We start from the raw sequence: 17416 nt of genomic DNA on the forward strand, positions 1-17416 counted from the left end.
CCCAGCTCCCTACATCATATTCACCTCATCCCGCCCCCTCCGCCGAGATATCTGACTAATTGGAAGCCCTTTTGCTTGGCTGGACGGGCCCCAGCTAACCTCCAGTGCGCCCGGGTCTGGATGCTGCATGTCGATCATCGCCCCGGTTTCATGCGGCCAATATGGCCGTCCAATAGATTTTCACAGCCACCGCCCCAACGTGAGAGTTGGGACCGACTCGACGTGTCGCCAGCTTGATTCATGTTGTGTACAAGAGAAACGGTGAAGAACACAACGGCATTATCTTGCTAGCATAAACATAACTTCGCCGGTGTTAAATCCCTCGTCTGGTCGGGAGAACGTAGAGATCCGTTGCGGTTGATGGCTCAAGATTGCGCACCACAGAGAGGCAAGACTTTGCTATTTGGGGGTCAAAGTGGACAGTGTCTGTACCGTGGGGAAGAAACAGCGAATACGCCGGCTACATACCTACGCCCTGCCGCCGAGGGGGTCAGTCAGTCAGCCAGTCATGCATCAATCATAATGATTCAAACGCGCTGCGGCTGAGGATAGGCGCAAGAAGTTGGGATTCCGAAAAGCCACATAATATTCTTGCAGCTACTATTATTCATTTTACCCCTGTTCGGAAAGCAACACAAGAGCCAGGAGAACCTACGACGAGACTCGGTTCGCAGAAGGGCGCGATGTCTTGGGGCGTAGTAGAGCCTGACCGACTTTAGAAGACTACCCAAGTATTTTTTGGTTGAATTGGTCGAGGTTTTTCTTTTATATAAAAAAGGGGGTGGGAATAAGAAAGAAGACATGAGCCTCCCGGCCTCTAATATTAACTGTGAGTAGGATGTTACGCTCGCTGAAGAGCTTCAGTCCAGGCTTCTCCCGCGCCGTTACCTGGACCCGTTACGAATCTAGGTAACTTCAATCCGAACGGTTTAACACATCTTCAAGTGGCCCAGCGCACTCCGAAAGTACAATGGCTCTAGAAATGACAATTCCTTACAGGCTTATCACTATCCCCAAGTCAACCGCGTGTTTTTGTCTCTGCTCGGGGTATATTCTAGGGGGTGGTCTCCGCGAGTCTGGTAAGCGTCAGGAATACCCACGTTCTCGGCGCCTAGTCTTAATTTTAGACACTGTGCCGGCGAGAAATGCATATTTCGGCCCGGCAGACGCATTCTGACGTGCCCTAAGAGCGAGCGCGTCGCGATCCCGTCTCCTGGTAAGAAGTTGCAGCGATCTGACTTGCCCTGCCATCGCGCGCGTAGAGGAGCATCGGCAACACCGGAATGCCGCAGCGCGAGATCGTCGTCGGACGGATCAAGGGTCGCCCTAGGTATAAATTATGGGAGGGGGCGCGACGGCTCTTTGCCCATATTCTCACCACACAGCCCCTATCCGGAGTTACTGGACGCTCACACATACGTGGCAGGAAGTCATCGTCATCCCCTAGCCACTAGGCAATATGTTGGCGTAATGCTGCGGTACGGATATCCGTGTTTGCTTTCTCTGGCGATCTCGGGTTATATCAAGAAGCCGATGACTCCGGGTGGCACTGCTCCTCTCCAGCTAGCTGGCTCAGGTGGGCTTGCAGAGAGAAGGACGCTGAGACGAAACGACGGGCGCGCCCAGTTTCACCACCGATCACGCACGTGGAGGGGCGTGTAGAAACGAGAACACAGGCAAGGATTTGTCAGGAATAGAAGCTTCTTATCCGCCCTGCTTGGTCATCGTCATACCCACCCCCCTTACTATTCTAGAATTTTCCCTCATTGGTGCGGATGCTGACTCTATCACGGACCCCGAACACCGCGCGAGTGTGTGGACGCGACAGCACAACGGTCTCTCACGTCTTCCCCGAGCGATCTAGAAGGCCCAAACGCAGCCACGATAGACCCAGAGGGATTTACTGCCCGAGACGTGCAATACCCCAGAGTCAGTTTGCGCCTGCATGGGCACTTGCACGAGTCTCGTTATAAAATGCTGGCCACGGATCTAAAGGCTCCAATCGTGGCGGGTTGTAGAATCCCTTCCCGTCTCTCCCTTTTCGGGTTTTCTTTCTTTCCTTTTCCTTTTTTTAATAGCTTGAATTAACTACATGAATACTCCAGTAAGTCGAGAGACATTCCACTGTCGACTTTACTACCATTACCCGATGCACCGATTTGGGGAGCTGACGGAACCGCATATTGCATTCCTTAGCCCGCACTGTTGGAAATAATAGGGGGTGTGTGCCCAGACGATTGCAACGTACGCTCTGCTAACGTGTTTTCTGTAGACCTGCGTCCAAGATACATACATACGGGGACATACCTACCCCTACATATCTACGAAACCTCACGTAGCTGCCCGCATCGTGCACCACTCGGTCAACGCACCCAAATGTACACCGATGATATCTACCGGCTCCATCCTGTTTCCGAAGCGGTAATAATTCATCGGTTCCTAGATGAAGAGTCAATTTTCGTGGCCTATCTATGAGTCCAACCTGTGAACTCAATGGCACCTCGGAAGACAAATAGCGCACGATGGTGCATAAACCGCTCAACTGGCACATTTAACGTTAATTCGGCATCGTCACTTAGGCCTAGGCACGAAAGGGTAGCGATCGAGAGTCCAGCCGTCGGAGAGAGCCAGGCCAGGATCTAGGGGATGCCCTTGCCGGCGGTCCCTCATCCGTGCGCGTTCCGCACCAGCCAAGCTTCGTATCCGATCCCATCCACTCCCAGTCCATCCGCACGGCACACAGAAGCATACAACAGTAAACAGTCGCAAATCCTAGGCCGGTAGGCAGGGCGCCGAGCTGAGGACCTCTAAAGGCCTACCGATCTCGTTTATGCCGAGTGCAAAAGCCCGCACGCACAGCGCGAAAGCTACCTATCCGTAGTATGCCACTTGACGTACCTATCACATCACAACGCGGACGGCTACGGCGGGGACGTTGTCACGATGTGTTCCTGCTGATACAGCCACGGTGGAGGAGACGGTCCGCCAAACCCCGATATGTAGAGCCGAGCCACTCCAACGGACAGCCCCACGAGACGCGCCCCGATAGAGATCCCCTACCTCCGCGGAGATTGCCCAGCCGCTCTCGTGTGCCCCCATATTGTGCCTCGTATTGCACCAAGGAGCCATACCCAAGCTGCCCTTGAGTCTGGGACCGGCCTGTAGATAATAGCCACCGGCAAATGAAGCCAGGGGCTGCCGGCAGTCGAATGCAGCGTTCTCGTGTTTCCTATGAAAACACGGCGGTGTTCACGTAGGCATATACTTGGCCATAACTATCTATCCCAGTCTTTTCCCCGCATCGCCTTACCCTTGTTAGATGCCCTGACGTACATGCCTCCTTCCTATACTCACCAATCAAGGCGGCGTCCTGTGCCGTATCGGGCAGCTGGGTTGCCAACCACCCCCCGAGGCTAGCCTAGTATATTCACGCTTCATCCCCATGCACCCTGGCCTTCTTACTGTAGCCGTAGCTGGTCGTGTAAGCCCGGTCATCACCTAGACGTAGCTCGTCAATAGTATTCCGCCCTATTAAGGAAGGGCATGGCCTAAATAACCCTAGCACGCAACCCACCCCCCAAGGTCCGACAGAAAGCTCTTAGCTGGCTCTACGAAGGATTTCCTAGTAAACATGCTGACGACGTCAACCGTATGAAGCCCCATCTGGAAACATCGCAATACAACGCATCTCTGCACGTGCCCGCTCATGACTTACACGCCTCCGGGTTAGGCAAAGTAGAGAGAACGTAAATGTCCAAAGAGGGGGCCGGAGCGTCACCTACAATGGCAGGCATCCCGCTAACACGGATCCAAATTGCCAAAATTCGACTGTAGGTAAATAGACTACTGTCTACATAGAGCAGGTAAACGTAGGTACGAACTTCACCAAACTTAACTATCTAACGAGACTGGTGACTTGTATATCATGCCACTCCCCGGGATCCAAATTATATACCCGTATATATGCGTGTATGTATGTGCCGACAGAGAGAGTACCGCGCGCGTCATGCCGTCTAGATCTAGAAACCACGCTCTCTAGCGAACCGAACCGGCCCCCTCGGGTCCTCCAGCCTAAGCAGCAGCAGTAGCTGCCCGGTTGTCTTAGTGGGAGAACGGCAGCGCCTTGTACTCCTCGGCCTCCTCGGGGCGGCCCGGCAGCGGGATGTCGAGGAAGCGGGGGTGGATGTACCAGGCCGGGTCGCCGAGGTACTCGCCCTCGGCCTGGGCGGGGGTGTGCGTGAGGCTCCAGCCGTTGCCGAGCCAGCGCAGGCGGTTCGCGGCGGGGCCGTCGACGCTCTCCCAGTCGTAGTCCTCCCAGCGCGGCGCGCGCAGGGCCTCGAGCGCGTGCATGGTGCTGCCGGGCCACAGGCCGACGATGCGGTCGCCGTCGCCGCCGGCGGACTTGTACCAGCTGTGGCAGTCGTCCGTGTAGACGGTGCGGCGGAAGTACTCGGCGCAGTACGCGTCCCAGTCGCGCACGCGCTCCGGCTTCACCGCCATCGCCGCGTAGTCCTCCTTCTGCAGCTTGCGGATGCACTTCACCGCGTAGTCGCCCTCCCGCTCCAGGATCACCGTCAGCGACCCCGACCCGATCGCCGAGTTCGGCCCCAGCATCAGGAACAGGTTCGGGAACCCGTCCACCGCCACCGACAGGTACGCCGTCGGGTGCGGCGCGAACCGCTCCCCCAGCGTCACCCCGCCCCGCCCCCGCACCTCGAACGGCGGCGCCGACGACGTGTTGAACCCCGTCGCGCACACCAGCGCGTCCAGCGCCACCGCCCGCCCCGACGCCAGCGACACCCCCGTCGGCGTCACCGCCGCGATCGGGTCCGTCACGAAGTCGACGTTGTCCGCCGCCAGCGCCTCCAGGTACCCCGGCCCCGGCGTCGCCCGCCGGCAGCCGATCCCGAACGCCGGGATCAGGAAGTCCGCGATCTCGGGCTTCTTGGCCAGCCGCGCGCGCATCGCCGCCGCGAAGGCCGCGATGCCGCCCAGCTGCATCGCCGAGCCGCGGATCGACACCTCGTGGATCGTGTTGCCGTCGACCTCGATGATGCGCCGGAAGTCGAAGAACTTCTCCGGGTTCGTGGCAAACTCTTTCCGCTGCTCCTCCGAGACTGTGGCGTTTCGAGGAAACGAGATGGTAAGCCGCCGACCGTGGACATCCCGAGCCTCTGCTTCTGCCTCTTCCGTCTCGGGGTTCACTTACATTCTAGCTTGTTGGGATCCAGCCCCAGTTTTCTCATCACGTCTGCTCCCGTCGCTGTTAGAGGCTCGAGAGGTCTGCATCATCGGCTCGGGGTGAGGACTCACTCTCTCCGAAGGGGTTCGTAATCCACGTCTTGCTTCTGACGAAGCACGAGAGGTGTGCACCCTCGACCTTTTGTAGATTGGGGACGATCTGTATAGCGCTGGACCCGTTGCCGATAACGCCGATTTTCTTATTCTTGAAATCGTATCTATAGGTTTGCCGGTTAGTGGAATCGCAGTCCCGGAAGGTGGTTGGAGGGCTAACTTCTCGTTCCATTTTGCCGAGTGCATGATCTCCCCCTTGAAGGAGTCCAGGCCCGGTATTTTGGGCCACGCGGGGTCGCTCAGGTTGCCTCTGGCCGAGATCAACACGTCTGCGTCGTCTTCGAGGGTCTCCCCGGTATCTGTGCGATGGACGGTTAAAATCCTGCTCCCGTATTAGTGCTGTTCACTTTTTCCTTCCTGTTTATTTTTGTTTTTGTTTTCGTTGAAAATAACGGGTGTGGTATAGTACTACGCACCATTTCTTTCTGTTTTCGTCCCACTGGCAGGACTTCACTTCGTGCAAGAGTTTCACAAATCTGAGGACACCGAATTTCTCGGCGGTGCCTTGGAGATAGGCGCAGATCTCCTTTTGCGGCGCGTAGAAGGAGGACCAGTTAGGGTTGGGGTTGAATGAATACTGGTACGAGTGTGCCGGAATGTCACAAGCGCAACCTAGCCGACGTGTAAGTAAGGCCGGCTGGCGGAAGGATATTTCGTGGTGGAAGATACACCAGCAGCCTTACCGGGATACCGATTCACCCACCAGGTGCCACCTACGGCGTCGCTCTTCTCGTAGATCTGCAGGTCGATGTTTCGCAGACGCTCGGGTATACGAATTCCCAAATAGATGCCCGAGTACCCAGCGCCTATGACGCGAACTTTCATCGGACGGTGGCCATCGATCGGGGCCTCCTTAATCTGGAACGGCGTCGAACTCTGGATAGATCCCATCTTGACGTAGCTGCTCACGTGGACGTGCGCACAATCGACGAGGAAAAGATCTCGTGTAGGTATGTCGAATGCGGTTCTCTCGTTATCTCGACATCGCTTACTTATCTATCGTCCTCTCCTACGTCGCGCCCAGTGGCGTCCCACTGTTGGAGAACTGGACTGTTCGTTTTTCCCCGCATCTAGGAATCCGAGCTGCGCGGCACTTCGAGACTGGAGACACGGAGACGGGATTGCAGCCTCGCATGATACAATCCGACGTGGGGTATGGAGCGGAGGGCTAATCCCGATGCAGTAAACCAGACGAATCCTCGGTTATTTTGTTCGGAGTCGTCTTACGTCAGGAACGGCGTGACACTGGGCGAGGATCTGGGGAGAACTACGCCTTTCTAGCTTGCCGTGCTTCTCGACGGGCTAGAAAGTTACTCCAGGTGAACGTGGGCGTGAGCCGGCTACGTCCTGAGGACGAGTTGCCGAAAATAGCGTGGATACTAACTATGCTTGAGCGAGACATTAGTTGGGATTTTTCCTGAGGGTCCCCGTAGATCTCCCGGTGTGAGGTGCCGTGCTGTATCCGCTCGCGATGCAACGCTGTTAGCCGGTCGGACACGGAGACAGAGAGACTCTCGATGGAAACGAGCAATGAAATATTCGATAGACGAAATGCCGTCTCAACGGTATTACGATGGTATCGACGTGGCATATGCCGTGGTTCTCTCTGGTCGTATTCGTCATGCTTATGGGAGTTGGCACTAGCCCTTTTCACCTGGGACCGTCGCAGAGAACTAAACTAGCCTCTTGTAATTCGGGACAGGAATACCGACCGAACACGTGATCCCCCTATGCTGTGTTATACGGACTCGAATGGTGGCTCCCCGAGCCCCGTGCTCCGCAAACTGTAGCCGCATCTTGTGTGTTCACGTCTGCGGTCATAACGCTTCATGCGCCTCTGCGCGAGTGCGATTCCGCATATGGAGGATTTGCACACCTGGAGTAACTCGACGGATATGCCTTAGATCCCGGACTTTGAGGCAAAGCGGGACGATTCATGCGCTGCCCGGGCAGGGATAAGACGCAGGCTAGTAACACCAGATAGGACTAATGCACAGAGTCTGTTTTGGGTAATCGAGTATATATGAAACATTGGAGAGAAGCCAATTGGATCTTCCTTTGGAGAGGTTTCAACCGTCCTCGAAGGGCGACGTTGGACGTTGGTTCCCCGACCGTAAGCAGCTAACCCCCCCCCCCCCCTTCCCCCGACTTGTCTCCACCACCAGAGCACCGTTGGCGTTGACAGGGCTGGGTTACAGTTCTAGGTCTGGCTGGCAAGTTAACGCGACTTGTACGTAACTATCGTTGTTTGTCTAAAAGCTTCTAGAAGTTTTGCACAGGTTTAGTAGTGGGTTGATATGACCGGGTTTATTAATATCTCTGACAGGCAATGCATTTCCACCCGATTTCAAGGAGAGGGTTTCTCCCGCCACGCGCCAGCGAACCCGCAAAGGTGGGTAGTGGTTCACGGACGTCTCGCTCTTTTGTGTCGTGGATTGAATATTGCCTAACCTCATCATTTCTGCACGCACAGCCGCAAGTAGTTTCTTTGCCGCTTTTTAGCTTATTGCGCGTTCCGGGCGGCGAGCCCAACCCTTCTCCTACAACGGGGTACCGGGAAGAGATCGTTAGTGGTCCAATCTTTCGGGACTTTTTTGGTATACCTACCTTCCCACGAGGCAACCCCCTCCCCCCGTCCCCTGGCGGCGGCGCCATCTTTAATCACCATATGTCAGGGGTGCGAGCAAGGTGGTTCGAACCTTGGAACCACGAAAACATCTGCAAGTCATATGACTCTGTAGAATCACAGCCCATAATAGTAACGACAGTTATATACTGAAAGGGAGCATAAGCGTCCATGGAATGTGCCTGGTAAAGTAAGATGAGATGGACGGCCTCTCTTTCGGAGACGGCAGCTAGGCGAGATGAATATAGGATTTGGCGAGAGGGCGAGAGAGTATTCCCTCATATAAGTGGCGGGTACGTTGCAAAGTAGGTGGGTACGTATGTACCTACCTCATGTAGGCAGGTAGGGACTCGGTACCCTAAGCATAGCATTGCAGCCCGGAGCTCGGGGGGGGGGGCACCAGATACAAGTACGCGATCTAACTGTGAGGCGCCTGCACAGCTACCACGTAGATACCTATATCTGTATGTGTATATATATTACAATCCAAATGATCCGACTCGCGCGCATTGGGTTTTACGTATACTACCTTCTACTGATGAAAGGTAAGTAAAGAGGTACCTATAGAGTGAGGTTGTGGGATTGCCCAACTTTACAGGCATGTATATAGATACATGGGGTATGCTAGTAGGAGATAGGTTCCTAATCTACTCATAAGGTACATACTATGTATAGGTATATGTAGGTGCGTGCATTGAGCGCATACGAGAGGTTGGGAGGCTGGTGGGGTATTTCAGGGGTGGTACTGGGGGGAAAATGTACCTAAGCTTATTTTCATACGTACTCACCTAAGGTACATATCAGCCGGAGGTGACGCCGACGGAAGCGACGATAAGTATATCATTAACCTTATAGAAGAGGGAGAGCGGGCGAGGATGGGAAAGCCAAGAAGCTTCTTCTTCTCCTCCGTTTCGCAGGCCTGGTCCGCGTGCTCTCTTCTCGGCATCCCACCACCAAATCGTCGGGAGTCGTCAGAGTCGGCCAGGGGACGGGGAATCGGCCAATGATGACCGAGGACGGTGGACCGTGTTCTGTTGCTTGGATTTGGCGGCAATGTCCATATCTCTCAGCCAGAGCTGTGAGATGAGCGGGAGCGAAACAGAGGAACAAGAGGCTGCACATGCAGGATCGCCGGCGCGTCGTTGTACGTAGGTACTATGCATCGCGCAGTGCTGCTCCTGGTACCGGCGATCTGCATTTTGCTGGTTGCTGAAGTGCTCTCGTTCAGATGCAACCAATTCCAATCCATTTACACGTGTACCGCAGCTTGGCCGTTCGACGTCACGTCTGAGCCTCAAATGAGTGCGTCGCTCTACGTAGAAGTAGGTTTAGTGGGCAAAGGAGAGGCGCGAGGGATTCCTACCTCCTTTAGGTACCTAGGTTAGGTAGGCAGGTTGATACGCATACAAGTGAGCACCTAAAATACACATACTGGCTGCCCGGAGACAGGCAAAACACATTCGCACCTATGCCGGGTACCTAACATTCGTAGTTGCGCAGGTGGGAGAATACGTCAGGTACATATATATCTATATGATATAGCATAGGTGTAAGATGAGCAGCTGACCTCTGGTGAGATTAGGGAATCGTGCGCGCGCGGCCACGGCTTTTACCTAGGTACATGCGGGACGGTGGGTGACAAGAGGACAGGCGTCGGATGCTAAGATGCAATGGCGACGCATATGCACGTACAAGGTTAGAGAGGGCAGTACAGACGGGCAGTTCTGGAGAGGAGGGATCTAATGTAATCTGTAGAGGTAGGTATACCTCGACGGAGAAGAAACGCTAGAATGGAGGCACCTAGGTACAACGTAGCACCCTCCCGCATGTGCGAGTAGAGGGTCGATCTTAGTGGACAGCGCAAAACAGTGCATACGTCCCAACTGCCTATTGCGGGTTAGGCCCGCTCGACATTGGTCCGCAGCCGCTCTTTAAACCTCGATTCGGTATTGCCGTCTTGCGAACACTCGAGTGCCCAGCATAAGGGATGGTGTTAGAAAAACGTGCGAGTCTAGTGTTGAGCCTTGAGATGGAACCAGGTGGGCGGTTTAGGTAGGTTAGGCTAGTATGCAGGTACCTGCTAACCACCCAGGCAATAGGCGGGTACCTAAGGTAGGAGGTAGGTAAAGTACGAGTGGAGGGGACGGGAGGTGACGACGTCGAGATTGACCCTCTAGGACTCCTTATAGGGCCGGGGCTTTACTTGTATAGGTAGGTATGTAGAGAGGAGGTATGTAGGTACATACAGAGTACGGTGGGCAGGCAGGTATCCACCCACCCCATAGGTCAGGTACCTAAGGTCGCTTGATGGGCGCATCATCGCATCGTCGCATCGTCGCCTGGACATGCCTACTCATATATGTAGGGTAACCTACCGGCCTAACTCTATAGCTTGTCATGGGCACGTAGGCTGCCGCCGAACCGGTCTTAGCTACCTAGGTAGCCTCGAGGTTGCTGTAGGTAGACCGCAGCATCTTACCTCCGCTAACAGACGCGTTACCGGGTACTTACAAATCCATAATCCAGACAAGAGGTACCTAGGTAGGTAAGCACCTGATAGCGCCCCTCCCCCCCCCCCCCGGGGCCTGGGTCGACCTCCATCCAGGGATCTCTCTCTTCAGGGTTTCCGGTCACTCGTCGTGCTAAGGCTTTTAGACCAGGTACCACCTTTTCTTACCCGGACACTTGCCAGGCCGGGTCCGTCTAGCGGAGGGACCAGGTACCTTGTGCGCTGAGATCAGCCGTGTCGATACTTCGCCAGTACATCCGCTCGTATCTGGCCGCCGTCTGGCCTAATGTAAATCGAAATTAAACCCGATGGGCTTCTAGCTCGCTCTCTTGCCAGCCAGTGCATTCCACACCTCCCCCATATTCTCCTCAGCCCAGCTACCAATTCTTTTCCCGCCCGGGATCCTGCTAACCACAACACTTCAACACGCACACATCCGCGCAACGACCGCGCGACAGTCATCCGTACCGGAGTCGACTGGCCTGCCCTTTGTTCCTTGCGATCCCGATTCATCGACCCAAACCGGCCCCCCTTCCCCGTTTCGGCCAATCGTTCATTCTTCGTCTTATTGTTCTGCTGTGCTACCGTCGACGTTGTGTGGCTGCTGGCTCGCCCTTATCATCGCCGTCAATATAATCCACCCCCCGAACGAGAGATAACCAAGTCCTCGCCGTCGACGCCCCCACGTCTCGATATCTCTGCTCCCGGCCGGTCAGCTATTTTCGTTGCATCGACGCCCTGCTCTCCGTCGGCCTCGCTGCCCTCCGCGCCCAACACCCCATACATACATATATCTACGTACCGAGGGATCGTGGCTCACGCGGTGGAATGCGGACTGGAGAGCTAGTCAGGAGCAGGACATCCCATTCGACCACGAGGCGACGCGCATCGTACCCTTGTCACAGGCCCAGTCTCTCCCGCACTGCACCACGCTGCGCTGCGCACCCACGACCTTTGGGGCTAATGCAGTCTGAGGTCAACGTTACAATCCTCAACTTTTGAACTGTGTTGTGTCGTACTGTGCTGCTGCGCCCTCTGGTGCTTGTCGCCGTCGTTCAGTGTCCGGTTCAACCTGAGTCTGTGCCGGTGTCTGACTGACTTCGCCTGGCTTGGGTGCGTCACCTCTGGTTGCGCGCCTGTGCCCTGCTATTATTCGCCGTCGTCTGGGGCTCGTTTTTCCCGCCCACAGCTTGCCTGATAAGACCACCAGGGAGGGGGAATACCTACATAATATTCACAAGGACGGTGGCGTCCCCTACCTCCAGATACGCTTCCCTACCTTGGGTTGCTCGGTGCCCTCATCCCCGATCTTCCCCTCGAACTCCATCCCTAACCTGGGTAGGGTATCTGTCGACTAGGCCGAAAACAAGAGCAGACGAGAAGGACTGCAGTGCGCATTATCAAATTGCGCGCCAGCAATCCTAATCACAATCCTAACCAGTGTTAATTTCGCTCTGATTGATTGTGGAGTCGGTTCTGGACCGACCGCCCGTCGCCCGCCAGTGGATCGATATACTACTATCCATCCTATCTCCAGGTATCTCTCTCTATATACACACTCCTCCACCTACTATGCACGCACTCCTACGTCTTTAGATCTGGTATCCCGTAGGGCCCTTGCGCAAAAAAAGAAGACCCCCAAAAAGAGAAAGAAAAAAAAGAGGAAAAAAACGCTGGGCTTCCCCCCCCTTGCCACCAAAACGCTTTCCTAATCCTTGCTAGCCCGATTCCAGTTCTACTACATATCACCCTCGGAATCGAGTCAGTCAATTCGTTCACACCAGTTCCCGCCTCGCCGTTTCGCACCGTCCCAACGTGTCAAGCCTAACCCGCTGTCTGCCGTTCCTTTCTACCCACCCGGAATCAAACATGACCAGCGGACAGTCCCATCCCCAGTCCCAATACCTACCCGAAGGTCTCCTTGCTGTCGATCGCAACCGCCAACCCAAGTCGAAGACGCATCCCATTTATGCACCGTTCGCGCAGGAGCCGCAGGCTCTAACCGTTGCCGACGCACTGAATCGACGCAATGCACAGGCAAACCACGTAGCACAGCTTTACGGCGGCTCCTCCAACGGCACGAATTACATATGCGAAGAACCAGAGCCTTCCATACCGACCGCCCCTGCCCCTATCGTGTCGAGCGGCCAAATCCAGTTTCAGTCGCATACCACAGCCCCGTCCCCGCCCCTACCGCAGCGCGAGTCACAAGGTCCCTCTTCGGTAGGGGACGACGCGGCCTATTCCCCCTCCCCGTCGAGAAGGGGCGACAACCCTCTACACATCGCTACCGACGTCCCGCCTACCCTTCCCGCACGGTCCGATAGCCTCAACAGCAACCCCAGCAGCTTCCCAACATTTCGATCCGGCCTGCCTCTGCAGAACAAGACCTCGTCCCCAAGCCTGAAACCTGTCTCGCGAACCCCCAGCCTCAAGCAGCACTTGTCGAGAGGCATCGGATCCGCCGCCAGCTCGACGTATCCGAGTCCTGTAATATCTGCTATGGGCGATGTCACTCCGCTACCATCGCCGTTGTTAGGAGGTGATTCGCCTGGTCCGTGGAAGCGACTTAACCCCCGCCGGTCGTCGCAGACGCGGGACATTATGGCCCCCCCGGTTCCGCCAGAGTCGGTACTGATAACCACAAGCGGCGAGTCTGTAGCCTCAGCGCTGGCAAACCAGTCTAAGAGGAAGGTGTATGCCGGGCTCAATGTCAGCCACGCGCTCGAAACCAGCAGTGGCAAGGTTGAACATACTCGTAACAGGAGCATCAGCGAATACATACCCGATCCGAAAGGGATACCGAAGAGGCAGCATACCGTTTCGGGAAAAGTCGACGGGAAGGAGGTAGATGGCACCTTGGATCCCCACCTACGCCGAGAACCGCACCTCTCCGAGTCGAGGGGGATCAGGCCGGTCAGCAAACCGCCGACGCCCCCACCCAGTGAATCTTCCCAGAGCAGTGACGGCTCGAGTTCCAAGCGGCCTCGCATAGAGTATTTCGAGGCTCATGGTAGACACGACCAGAGGCTCAGACGATGGCGCGCTGTTAAAGAACTAGGCCAAGGTACCTTTAGTCGAGTTATGTTGGCAACGAGCCAGGTCGCTGCGGGCGATGGTGAGAACCAAAATGCAGTCGGGAACGGGCCGAGTGCGCCGGCATCTCCCGACGCCAATCCCCACCCCGATCGCAAAACTCTGGTGGCTGTAAAGATATGCGAACACGGGCCTCGCGGCGGTGCCTCCGAAGAGCGTATCGAGATGAGCCTTAAACGAGAGCTAGACATCATGCAGTCGATAAGCCACCCATCACTGGTTCACCTGAAAGCCTGGAACATCGAGCCGTCGAGAGCCCTCCTGGTTTTAAGTTATTGCCCAGGCGGCGATCTTTTCGACGTCGCGACCACATACCGAGACGCGCTGACGCCACCGCTATTACGAAGGATATTTGCCGAACTAGTGGGGGCAGTGGGGTATCTCCACGAACGTCGGATCGTTCACCGGGATATCAAGCTCGAGAGTACGTTACCCCCGCGACTTATATCCCCGTTTCTTTCTCCAGATAGGAACGGGGAGTAGGAGAGCAATCAAATTTGCTAACGGGACGATAGACGTGCTTGTTAACATCCCGCCGGCTGAACTCGCAAAGCCGGACCAAGATTGGACCGTTTACCCGTACTCCGTTATCACGCTTACCGACCTCGGCCTGTCACGACGCGTGGCCGACGACGAGAAGTTGGAGACTAGGTGCGGTTCCGACGACTATGCTGCGCCCGAGGTGATACTGGGACAGCCGTACGACGGACGCGCTGTCGATGCCTGGTCTCTGGGGGTCCTCCTGTATGCTCTCATCGAATCGCGGTTGCCCTTCGACCCCCCACCCGGTGCGAGCGACGTCCAGAGAATGCGTAGCAGAACGAGCCACCGGATTGCGCGTGTCGAGTGGAGATGGATCAAGTATCAAGGCGACGACGGCGACCACGATGCGAGCGAGGCGAAGTTTGAGCATGACGGCTTGAAGGGGGCGATGGAAATCACCGAAGGCCTCCTAAAACGGGCCAGAAGTCGCTGGCCTATGGAGAAAGTGGCAGAGCACGAATGGGTCAGCGGCGGAATCGAGGTTGAAGGCGGGATAAAATTCAGAGAGGAGGAGGAAGGCGAGGAGGTGTTTTGACCTAGGTCGGTCACCGCTTGCTACGCCCACTAACGCTTAACCACGTGTATTCTTCTTGATGACCACGGATCGATCTGACGAGTCCCACGGACCAGTCCTACTACGTCTTTCGCAGCGCTCCTCTCATACGCAGGTGGGGAAACGAAAAAAAAAGAAAAGAGAAACACACATCGTTGAAGCCATTCTTTTCGCCGAGGAGCCACCAAACCACCCGAGTATATTCCTAGAGATGATTTCTTCCTTCTTTTTCTTCCGGAGACTATGCTTTAGGTGTCTAATGACTTCATACATATATACATATATATATATACAAACATGGGAGTGCAGAGAGAAGACTAGATGAGAAATATCCTACCGCGTGGAGCAGGCGAGCGTTTTTTTGTTTATCAATGGAGGCGTCAAGGTCATGTGCATAAATACACATACACATATTACGGCGGCGGCGTTCTGGGAGGGCAAAGGGACTCCTAGCTTGGCAAAGGGAGCGGAGGGGGACACACGCATGAATAGAGCACTGCGTCGAGAGCGGTAGAAACACGGTCGAACACCTCTATAACTACCCTGCGACGCCGGCCCGCACTCGCCCCGCAGCCCGAGGGCGGAGAGGCGCGCGGCGGGCGATTTTCCGTTTCGGGGTTTGGCTGGCGAGGATCGCACTTCCGAGCGGCTCCTCGCAACAGCACAACGAGGAGGAGGGGGCGCGGCCACGCCGAGAGCTACTTAAGCTATATGCACTACCTTACATACCTTAGGTAGCTAGCTGACCAATACGAAGATGATGGAAATAACGAATTACTCGGACCGGTGAATGCAAGTGACATGTGGATGCGGTGGTGGATGAGTGGAGGAGGGGGGAGAGGGAGGGAGAGTGTGCGCGTCGAGATGGCCCCTTCACCCCCCCTCTCCAAAAAGTCTAACCCATCCCATAGAAGCGATGCCGGACCCGGTGCGTCCCTGGACACCAGGGGGCTGTGCTGCATTTTCGCACGCTGCCAGGCTCGGGGGTATTTGAGCTTTCTTTTAGGCGATGCCGTCTCGATGTTCTGCCTACACACGCCCCCCGACCTTGCTCCAAACCTAGACCGCGCCGGCGCGCTCCCCGTCCTTGTGCGGTGAGCAGCGAGGAAGAAGGGACACATACTACGGACCCCGTCCCTGCTTCTCCTTCGCCCTCCCCTAGGCTCGTATACCTCTTGCTGTCGTCGCTACGTGTCGTGTGTCTACGTAGGTAGATAAGCAGGTAAAGGTAGATGACGACTATGCACGGTCACCCGGTGCGCATTTCAGCCGTCGACAGCGCTGCGGCCGCGGAAACCGCCAGCCCCGTCCATTCGTCCATTCTGCCTCTCCGTGTAAACGTGTCTGTCCCCTTTCCTCCTTTTCCCCCCTCGCGCAGGCGGCCGGAAACGCGGGCAGGACTCCAATGTTGATGCCAATTCCGATTCCAATTTTCCTTTCTTTCTTGTTTCTCCCTCTCCTCCTCCTTCTTCATCATCCGGGGGGGTATCTCGTGAACAAACGCCGGATGTGTCCTTCTCCCGCACCCGGTAGATTTCTCGCGCAGAGCCAGTGGAAGTGCAAAAACAAAGCCTCGATCGGAGTCCCTCTCTCTCCTTGCCGCGGCAGGGGGGTCGAGGCGCGAGGCAGCTGCCCTCGCAGTCTCAAGCGCCTCGGCCGGCGCTACCAGTCTGGCCGCGGCCGAACAGCTCGCCCAGGCTGACCTGGCGGCCGGCCATCTGCGTGATGGGGGAGCCGCCGTCGCGGCTGGCGGCGGACGCGCTGCTGCCCGTGGCGTCGGAGGAGTCGGCGCTAGCAGAGCGCTCGGCGGCGGCGGCGGCGGCGGCGGCGGCGTCGGCCGAGGCGGCGCGGGCCTTGGCCCACATCTCGCGGATCACGGCAGCGTTAGTGCGCTGGTCCTGCTCGTCCTCGGCGTAGATCCACATGCCGAGCACGTTGGGGCGGACGGGGTCGCCGTTCTCCATGGGCACGTCGGGGACGGCGGCGTCGTCGAGGTTGAAGATGAGCAGGTTGTCGGCCGGCTCGAACTCGGTGACGCTGGCGAGGTCGATGACCAGGTTCTGCAGGCTCTTGCGGTTGAGGATGAAGAGGCAGCCGTCGGAGAAGGAGCCGCGGTCGCCGCGGTCGCCGTCGCCGCCGCGCTTCTGCGCGCAGATGAACAGCGTGCCCTCCATGTTGGACTTGTCCCACTTGCCCGGCGGCGTGAACGTGTACACGACGGCGTTCGCGGCGATGGACAGGATCGTGCTGATGGCCGGCCGGTAGCGCCGCAGCACCTTGAGGTTGAGCTCCGTGTTGGTGCGCGAGGCCAGCGCGTCGGCCGACGGCGCCGGGTGCGACGCCATGTAGTGCGCCGTGTCGGACTCGTAGTCGGACGCGCCCGAGAACTGGAGCTGCTCCTCGGCGGCCTCGGCGCGGAGCTGCTGCGACCGGTTCCTGACGTGGCCCGGCGGTAGCTGGTGGTAGGGAGGATGCTGCGGCGGCTGCTGGTGATGGTGCTGGTATTGGGGCGGTGGCTGGGACTGGGAATGGGGGGAGTGCGAGAGGGACGAGGAGGGGTAGCCAGGCTGGCCCCGGTTCTGGGGCCTGCGCTGCTGCTGGGACATTGTCGGAAGGAGCTCAGGTCACGGGAGCGAGAGGTGGCTTGCTTAATTCTCGGACGACGGCGTCTTTGTCTCGAAACTGGGAGGTCTGGACGCGCCGTTCGAGCCGTGTCCGGAGTGACGGTTCTGGA

At 56.7% G+C, this 17416-nt stretch overlaps 4 protein-coding genes across 4 annotated transcripts; 1 reads left to right on the plus strand and 3 right to left on the minus strand.

Moving 5' to 3' along the window:
- Positions 1-3767: 3767 nt before the first annotated feature.
- GGS23DRAFT_425810 (flavin-binding monooxygenase) lies at positions 3768-6434 on the minus strand. The gene is made up of 6 exons (XM_051513803.1): positions 6039-6434; positions 5772-5967; positions 5516-5677; positions 5314-5459; positions 5210-5251; positions 3768-5117 (listed from the first exon to the last, which is right to left on the minus strand). The coding sequence occupies exons 1-6, from the start codon at positions 6244-6246 to the stop codon at positions 4102-4104; spliced, it is 1770 nt and encodes a 589-aa protein (XP_051374114.1). The 5' UTR covers positions 6247-6434; the 3' UTR covers positions 3768-4101.
- Positions 6435-8806: 2372 nt separating this feature from the next.
- On the minus strand, positions 8807-9660 carry GGS23DRAFT_559128 (uncharacterized protein). The gene is made up of 2 exons (XM_051515796.1): positions 9564-9660; positions 8807-9498 (listed from the first exon to the last, which is right to left on the minus strand). Exon 2 carries the CDS (start codon positions 9101-9103, stop codon positions 8831-8833), a length of 273 nt encoding a protein of 90 aa, XP_051374115.1. The 5' UTR covers positions 9104-9498; positions 9564-9660; the 3' UTR covers positions 8807-8830.
- A 2173-nt stretch (positions 9661-11833) lies between these two features.
- Positions 11834-14771, plus strand: GGS23DRAFT_425906 (kinase-like protein). The gene is made up of 4 exons (XM_051513805.1): positions 11834-12027; positions 12213-14010; positions 14102-14669; positions 14760-14771. Exons 2-3 carry the CDS (start codon positions 12360-12362, stop codon positions 14662-14664), a joined length of 2214 nt encoding a protein of 737 aa, XP_051374116.1. The 5' UTR covers positions 11834-12027; positions 12213-12359; the 3' UTR covers positions 14665-14669; positions 14760-14771.
- A 1293-nt stretch (positions 14772-16064) lies between these two features.
- GGS23DRAFT_425861 (PH domain-like protein) lies at positions 16065-17391 on the minus strand. The gene has a single exon (XM_051513804.1). It carries the CDS (start codon positions 17286-17288, stop codon positions 16326-16328), a length of 963 nt encoding a protein of 320 aa, XP_051374117.1. The 5' UTR covers positions 17289-17391; the 3' UTR covers positions 16065-16325.
- Between the last annotated feature and the right edge of the window lie 25 nt (positions 17392-17416).

Source organism: Durotheca rogersii (assembly GCF_024521655.1).
Source record: "Durotheca rogersii strain YMJ 92031201 chromosome Unknown GGS23scaffold_5, whole genome shotgun sequence".
NCBI lineage: Eukaryota > Fungi > Ascomycota > Sordariomycetes > Xylariales > Xylariaceae > Durotheca > Durotheca rogersii.

What these genes read in the sequence shown, in the direction of transcription:
- GGS23DRAFT_425810 (XM_051513803.1), bottom strand. Translation starts at nt 6,246, where the DNA reads ATGGGATCTATCCAGAGTTCGACGCCGTTCCAGATTAAGGAGGCCCCG. An exon ending in GACGAAAACAGAAAGAAATG is followed by an intron (nt 5,678 to 5,771) that starts GTGCGTAGTACT and finishes ATACGGGAGCAG; the next exon opens with GATTTTAACCGTCCATCGCA. An exon ending in TCGGCAAAATGGAACGAGAA is followed by an intron (nt 5,460 to 5,515) that starts GTTAGCCCTCCA and finishes GCAAACCTATAG; the next exon opens with ATACGATTTCAAGAATAAGA.
- GGS23DRAFT_559128 (XM_051515796.1), bottom strand. Translation starts at nt 9,103, where the DNA reads ATGTGCAGCCTCTTGTTCCTCTGTTTCGCTCCCGCTCATCTCACAGCT.
- GGS23DRAFT_425906 (XM_051513805.1), top strand. Translation starts at nt 12,360, where the DNA reads ATGACCAGCGGACAGTCCCATCCCCAGTCCCAATACCTACCCGAAGGT. An exon ending in CCGGGATATCAAGCTCGAGA is followed by an intron (nt 14,011 to 14,101) that starts GTACGTTACCCC and finishes ACGGGACGATAG; the next exon opens with ACGTGCTTGTTAACATCCCG.
- GGS23DRAFT_425861 (XM_051513804.1), bottom strand. Translation starts at nt 17,288, where the DNA reads ATGTCCCAGCAGCAGCGCAGGCCCCAGAACCGGGGCCAGCCTGGCTAC.